This window comes from Myotis davidii, unplaced genomic scaffold, assembly GCF_000327345.1.
Source record: "Myotis davidii unplaced genomic scaffold, ASM32734v1 scaffold168, whole genome shotgun sequence".
Classification (NCBI taxonomy): domain Eukaryota; kingdom Metazoa; phylum Chordata; class Mammalia; order Chiroptera; family Vespertilionidae; genus Myotis; species Myotis davidii.
The window spans coordinates 8,691,596-8,699,942 of NW_006383016.1; the positions used below are offsets into that span (position 1 = coordinate 8,691,596).

The 8,347-nt window shown below is 34.7% G+C and overlaps 1 protein-coding gene across 8 annotated transcripts in view; it reads left to right on the forward strand.

Annotated features, from left to right (window-relative positions):
- Positions 1-8,347, forward strand: part of SNX13 (sorting nexin 13) — an 87,310-nt gene that overhangs the window by 47,347 nt on the left and 31,616 nt on the right. For all 8 annotated transcript variants that reach the window (XM_015558170.1, XM_015558169.1, XM_015558172.1 and 5 more), the window contains 2 exons: positions 2,531-2,635; positions 3,525-3,657. In XM_015558170.1, coding sequence (XP_015413656.1) covers positions 2,531-2,635; positions 3,525-3,657 — 238 coding nt within the window. The remainder of the gene's footprint in view (positions 1-2,530; positions 2,636-3,524; positions 3,658-8,347) is intronic.

Here is an 8,347-nt window from a genome sequence, read left to right on the forward strand (position 1 = left end):
GTCCATCCCACTGGTAGCTATGATGCATACTGACCACCAGGGGGCTGACACTCAACACAGGAGCTGCGGAGCTGCAGTGACTTGGCAGTGGTGGTTCTTGGGTGATGCACCCCTGAAAACAGAGGAGGAAGCCCGATTCTTCATAGGGTCGTACAATTCTACCTTCGGCCATGGGTTATGTTGTTGCTGGGGCACTGTTGGCTCTGAATCTGGTTTACTGCACACTTGTGTTTGCGTTCCACACCCTGTACGAGAGCAACTTTGCAGAGTGTCTCTCGCACTCCTGGACCCCTCAGGGGATGTTGGAGAGCTGGTTTCGGCCCAATTCTTACAGACCAGGCCGAGGGACCCCACCTGTCAGAGGTGCCCTTTGAGCCACAGCACCACCCCAGAGGTGGCCGGCTGGGCAGGGATAGAGGGAGGTTGGCTCCAGGATGTGTCCAGGCCATCTCATCCAGTCCCGCCCTGCCGGCCACCTTTTAATTAATTTCCTTTCAATGTGCACAAATCCGTGCACTGGGTCACTAGTTTTGTAATAAAGGGTTAATTGATCAGGGTGATAAAACAATCAGAAACATAAAAAGCCCCCACATTCATGGGGAAAAAAACACAACCTGACAAAATTGCAGAGAAAAATAGATAATTTAGCAATAATAGTTTAAGACTTCAGTACCCACTCTCATTAATTGATAGAACAATAGGATAGAATTGTTAAATTGGTAAGAGAAATAAGTGAGATGTAGGCTTAAGAGTAGAGCTGAACGTCAAAGTGAATTTTACATTTTGATTGTGCTGTTTTACCATTGTGTAAAAGAAAAGGATATTCTAAAGGCTGCAGGCAGATCAGAGAAGTTTTACTAAAAAGAGAAACACACAAAGTAAAAATATTCTATGGGTTCATGGAATAAAAAGAAAAGTAATTTTTTAAATTAAATATAGATAATATCCTATTATATGTATAATCTCATTTTTACATCATATTTATGTATATTAAGAATATACAATAATATGACCTATAATTTAAATATCTAATACTTAAAAAGTTAAAATTAATTGCTGTAACAGAAGACAGAAACATAAGTACTTTATTATATATTTTTAATAATACTTGTATTATTAGTTCTATTAATACTAATTGCCATTGTTTACTAGTCCTGTTATTTTGTTTAACCACATTTATGTAATAGAAAAGTAAAGAATACAGATTAATAGATAATTTTGGAAAACAATCACTTTTGTATTATTAAGGCAATAACAAATGTGTAAACTTACTTCTTCTATATTACTTTTCTGAGTGGGGCAGTCTGGTAAGTTGTGAGCTGTGATAGCTCTCCGGAAGTGTTGATCACCCTATATCAGGGAGCCTTAATCCAAGTCTCTGTACCAGAGTTTATAGGAAAAATTAAATAAATATAAAATGTTATTTTTAAATTTGCCTCATAATTTTCTAGAAACTGAGTTCAGAGAGCTTAGAGGATAAATGAAAGGACAGAACCAACTAACATCATGTTCCTCTCTAATCTTTGTCACATACTTGGAGTTGTTTAGCTCTCCTATTCCTGTTTCAGGGGAAAACATAAACAACACACTACACCACACCCTTCTATACACAAACAACAGATAAGTACCCTTCTCTCCCCCAAAATGAAAACCACTATACGACCTGCTTGGACTTACTAACAATAATGTTGAATTAACAAGGGAGCATTATAAGTTCTGTTGCCCTTTTTCTACAAAATTATACCCTGCCGTATACTTTTTCTTCTTTTATCCCTTTTCTTGATTTATTCATTCTGTTCCTTAGATACTTTATTGGATAGCTTGGAGAAATTATTTAAACTATGCATTCTTTTGCTAGTTTTCTAAGAGTTACCATCCTGATCACTTGATCTCCGGAGCTTTCAGAACTAAAACTTTGAAGTTGACATCATAAAGATGACCATATTCCTAGATTTCAGCATTTTTTTTTCAGTAAAGTAGTTTTTCACATTGAACATCAGATTTTGGAAGTTGTTGGAACAGATGAACTTTTCAGATAAATTTCCTCTCATATCACAATGGAACTTCGCTGCAGTTTTATAAAACCAACTTTAGGATAAAGGTAGTCTCTTTTAAAGGGCATTCAAAGGGTCATTTCAGTTGTTAAGTGCTAAGTAACAAATGGCTTATTATTTTGGCAGTTGTAGTAAATACACACCCAGCATGACTACTGAATGTTCAGAACCATCTCCTAATGAAAGTATTTCCTATGTGCCAGACATTGTGTTTGTATGGTTTACATAAATCTCTCTTAATCCTTGTAACAACTTTAGTAGTATTTCCATTTTGCAGATTGAGTAAATGTTTGTCTACCAGTCTACTATATTACGCAATGACAAGGAAATTCTAGCTCTTATATCAGCCTTCTTAAACATCAAGTTATCATTTACAAACCAAGCATTTTCTGGCAGTTACTTTCAATAATATCAAGGTTTAAATTGTACTTAGAAATTCCAAAGATAATTATTACTGTAATTTTTGTGTTTGTTAGGCATCTCCACGGGTTACTGTTGATGATTATTTGGTAGCGAAATTAGCAGATACCTTGAATCATGAAGATCCAACTCCTGAAATCTTTGATGATATTCAAAGAAAGGTATTCTATACAACATTTGTTATTATATCTTTCTTGAAAAATATGTTTATTTACACATGCATGTAATTTGTTTTTAAAAAACTTACTGAAAATTGTAGAAAATTGCTTGGCTGGAGTGGCTCAGTTGATTGGAGCATCATCTCATGTACCTAAGTTGCCTGTTTAATCCCAGTCAGGGCATGTACCTGACTGTAGGTTCAATCCCTGGTCGGGCATGCACTGAAGGCAGTCAATCCATGTTTCTTTCTCACATCAATGTTTCTCTTTCTGTCTCTCCCTTTCTCTCTCTAACCATGTCCTCAGGTGAGGATTTAAAAAAAAAGAGAGGGGAAACTAATGAGTTATGGTTATAATACTTCTCAATTACAAAAAAGGTAGGCCACTTTGCTAGTTTATTTACTTATTTAACAAGTGAGGGAAATCCTCATTTTAGGCTGTTTTATATCGGTTTGACTGCAGAGCCAGTTATATAATCTTAGAATTTCATGAATTGATAATGTAAATAATGTCACTCATATTTATTTGAATGTGTTTGAGTCTTTGGGTGGACTTGTTTCTTAGAGAATACCACTTCCTAGAACATCTTCTATAATAATAAAAGTGTAATATGCTAATTAGACTGGGCATCCTTCTGGACAGCCTTCCGGATGAAGCTGGGGCTGCGAGGGTCGAGCCCCTTGCACGAATTTCATGCATCGGGCCTCTAGTTATGTATAATCTGCTATCATATGACATATGTTGTAGTGGGACCCTTTTCAATGCAATTTCAGTACTGACAGACTAGAGAAATCATTAGTTGTGACAACATCTTGTAAATATGGAGCCTGCGATTCATTATAGCAAGACCATTTTCTTTGTTAATGATTGAATATCTTCATTTATTCAATAGGTGTATGAATTGATGCTACGAGATGAAAGATTTTATCCTTCCTTCAGACAGAATGCACTTTATGTGCGCATGTTAGCTGAGCTGGACATGTTAAAAGATCCTAGTTTCAGAGGATCGGATGATGGTGATGGAGGTATGTGGCACACAGTGCACATTTATATGTGTATGTATTCCTGTATGTTCTTGGGTGTTGTTAATCTTTACCCGAGGATATGTTTCCATTGACTTTTAGAGAGAGTGGAAGGGATGGGGAGCGGCAGACAGGGAAACATCAGTGTGAAAGAGACACATTGATTGCTTCCTGCATGCTCCCCGACCAGTTCCAGTGATCAAGCATGCAATTAGGGTACATGCTCTTGACAGGAATCAAACCCAGGACCCTTCAGTCCATGAGTTGATGCTCTAACCACTGAGCCAAACTCGTTACGGCTGTATTCCTATATATTCTGCTTACCAAATAAAGGACCTTTCAGACAAGATAAATTTTCTTGAAGGCCAAATATAAATTGTAATATATTTAAAAACCTACAAATGAGTGACAATGTTTAGTTACGATACTAAATTAAAATGTTGAAAATGCAACAATAGATTAAAATGTGAATCTATAGAAGCCTTGAATTCTTACATAAAATATTTTTGAGTTTTTTCTTGCAAAAACTTTTATGATGAATAATATTTATGACTAAGATGTAACAGTAGGATTAGTGAGAAGATTAAATGAGAATTACAAGTAATGATTCTAGAGTATACCATGAACTATAAAACTTTATTTTTTTAAAAAAATACAGTTTTTTTCTCTCTTTAATTATACTGTTTTTCCAATTCCTGTACAGTTCAAGCTAGAAAAGCTATAGCAGTCATTTATTGTATTCTTAATAGTTTTTTAAAATGAGGTTACTATCAGTTTGGTATAGTGAGAAAAGCAGATTGTAAGAGTCAGAATAGTTATATTTTACTCCTGTTCTGCTACTTATTACCTGTGTGATGTTGGCTAAACAATTTATTTAAGCCTCATTTTTCAAAATTGTGAGTCTGGATTAATAGTCTTCTCATAATAAATGTCTTACCTTTGACTTATTGTCAGATTTAAATGGAATTATGTGTATGAAAATTAAAAATTAAAACACATGTCAGTTTTTATTGGTAGTAAATAATCAGTTATTTACTAATAGTGGAAGAGGCAGCCCTTAGAGCACAAGGTTCCAGATTCTTAGGCCCAGTGTTTATTTCACTTGTGATCCCGTTCAGAAGGTCTTTTTAAACTCTGGTTAAATATCTAGGGTTTGATAAACTTGCTAGTATGTTCTAAGCAAATAAATAATGTAAATAAAAAGTAAATGGGAAAGATTTGACTAATAGTTTAAGAGAGTACTTTAATTATAATCATTTACTTATGAATAAGTTTATGAATAGGACCATATGAGGTCCTATATTAGTGAGATTTTACTTTTCAAGTAATCTAAGAAATCTATTTACAGATGTTTGCATTTGAGTTTTAATACCTTTTGTCTTAATTATTGACCTGATATCTTGGGTTTTTAATTTGGTACTCTTTCTTGTCTTATTTGTAAAATTAGAATAATATTTAACTGAATTTTATTGCATAACTAAGGAAGTTTTTTTTTCTTTTTTTTTAATTCTCACCCAAGGAATGAGGATATTTTCATTGATTTTTTTTTTTAAAATCAGAGTAAAGAGGGTTTGGGGAGAAGAGATAGAAACATTGATGTGAGAGAGACACATCAATTGGTTGCCTCCCACACACTCTGACTGGGGACGGGTATCAAACCTACAACCCAGGTATGCACCCTTGACCAGGAATCGAACCCACGACCCTCTGGGGAGAGAAGGCTGACACTCTAACCTTGGAGCCACGCTGGCTAGAGCCAGAAAGGTTTTTTTTAAGGGTACTTCTATGGGAGCTGAATAGTAAAATTCAGTTTACCTCAGGTTTACTGTGTGATATATCTGTATGTAGTGTGTGTTGGAAAGTCTTATAGAGCCGCTGTGAAATGTGCAGTAGCAACTCTGCTTCCAGAAGGATTGCTATAAGTATTTTAATTTTATGGACTTTAGAAATTTCTCAGTGTTGTGAAATGTATTTGTTATATTACTCAGAATGAAGGGAGATAACCTGTATCATAATTCTGTCATTTAAAATGACGATAGTAACAATATATCCTATGGGAGTAGTTTTTGATGCTGTAGTGTAAGAACTCTTTCAAAGTCAGCTTGACTTTTAGCTTCCGTATAGATCTTTTTTTAACCAATCTATCCTCTTTTATGAAACTAACAGAAAAAAATTTATAAGTCATTTCAAACTTCTTCAAAACCTCATATTTACTTAAAACATAAAGTATATTTTTTAAAAGTTTTTCTGCAACTGGTTTTGACCTGAAGTAAACGTACTTCTCTTATACATCAGTTATTGAGTAGTCCCTTGCATTGGAATCATTGATTGTAGTTGGAATTGCATATATATGTATCTTTTGTCTTTCTAGACATTGCTTTTTAACATTCCGTGTCCTAACTATTGAGCTTTTATATGTTTTATAACAAAGAAATTGCCCCTCCCTTTTCTTTTGAAATCATTTGAAAAAATCATGTGGAATAGTGTGTATAATACAAACTATTATAAAAATAGCTGTCAGACCCTGGCTGGTGTGGCTCAGTTGGTTGCAGGTTCAATTCCTGGTCAGGGCACATACCCAGGTTTTGGGTTCCATCCCTGGTCTAGACTTGTACACAGTGGGGTAACTGATTGATGTTTCTCACATTAATGTTTCTTTTCTCTATCCTTCCACCCTCTCTAAAATAAACATATCCTGGGGTGGGGATTTGAATGATTAAATGAATGAATGTTAAGTGTATTGTCCTTGTCAGTGTTTAGGTTTTAGGCAGTTGCAACTTTTTCAAATAATAATGCTTATCTCTTCTTGTCTTTATAAGATTATTTAATAAAAAATAGGCCTTCCCAAATTTTTTGTTTCAAAGTTATTTCCTCACTTTAAATTTAAGTGCACTCACACTTGGTGTATATTATACATTCTGAAATTTTGGCTACTTGTCTCAAATTAATAGAAATTTGATTTTAAGATCTCTTTAGAGATCTAAATTCATAATCTCTTAAGTGCTAGAAACCATACATATTAACTTTAAACTATAAATGCATATTGCTTTATCATATATTTATTTGGTAACTTAATTTGCTGAGATATAGATAAAGCCTGAGGCAAAAGACATAAGCCAGTTAACTGCCATGTGTTCAAAATGAAACCATACCCACACACCATGATATTTTGAATTTAATTTAAAAAAAATCATCTGACTCTGGAGTTGAATAAAGGATGGCATTTTCTTTTTGTGAGGTGCTTGGTTTGATTATTTCTTCATCTGATGCCATTTATGGGGATTGAATTTTATTTGTACAGTATGATATATTACAGCGATAAATTAAATAACAAAATAATAATTTTCAGTTCTACGGAAATATCAACAAAAGCGAGCTCGAAATAAAAATAAACCATCGACACAAAAAGCCTTGAAAACGCTAAATTTTGTTGATGCTCCAAAGAAAAATGCACACCCTGCTTACCATTTTAGGCATTTAATTCATGACTAGAGGCCCGATGCACGAAGATTCTTGCAAGAATGGGCCTTCCTTCCCCTGGCTGCCGGCACTGCCTTTGCTCTGGCCGGAGCCGCCTTTCACCTTCCCACACTGCCCAGAGGCCCAGAGTGGCTGGTGCTAACGCCTGCGTTGTTGCCATGGTGACGACGCAAGTGTCCCACCCCAGCCGCTTGGCACCTGCATATGCAAATTAACCCGCCATCTTTGTTGGGTTAATTTGCATACCCACTCCTGAATAGCTGGTGGGCGTCTCGAAGGTATGGTCAATTTACATCTTTCTTTTTTATTAGTGTAGATAACACAAACAAATTTTAAGTGTCACAGTGAACAAAAGAAATCTCAAGTGTCGCAGCATTTATCTCTCGTGTGTCTGAGTGGCAGCCCTATATATTGATATTGGAATTTCTTCCATATGCGCTGGAATATCTACAAATTTAAGTTACCATAATTTTCTTGACAAAACCAGAGATGTCACTAACAAGTCTGATTTTAAAATTGACCAGAGTTGATATGTGCGGTTTGCGGCTATAGACATACGTGGTGTGTGGGGGGCAGGTTTGCCATTTGCATCTATAGACACTTATGGTGTACAGAGGGTTAATTTTCATAAAGTATAATTGACTTATTTTCTAACATTTTAAAAAATAATTTTAGTTGCTTTTTAATTAAGTGGCATTGCATATCGAATTTTACATATATTTTGTTCTAATATTTACATAGGTTTAAAAATCTAGACTTATAATGTTTTTGAACCAAATCTACCAAGAATAAGTATACTTAAAGATATGTTAAAAATCAGTCTGTTCTTCACACTAAAGAATAATTTTATTTGTAATATTTCTTAATCCAGTGAACCAGAAATAACAAAATACTTCTCACATATCGAACACTCAGTCTGCTATATTTTCCTCATGTTTATATTGTATTAGGCAACTTAATACCGCACTATGAGGATAAAATAATTTAATAGTTGCTCTCTCTGTACATGAATGCCTGTGTGTGTGTGTGTGTATGTGTGTGTAGGCAGCTTAGGTACATACAGAGTGGGGCAGAAGTAAGTTTACAGTTGTGAATACACAAAACACATTTATTCTTACATTATTATTAATTGTTGTATTATCTTCGATATGAATAATTGTAAACCTATTTTTGCCCCACCTTGTATCCTATATAATAAAGAGGTAATATGCAA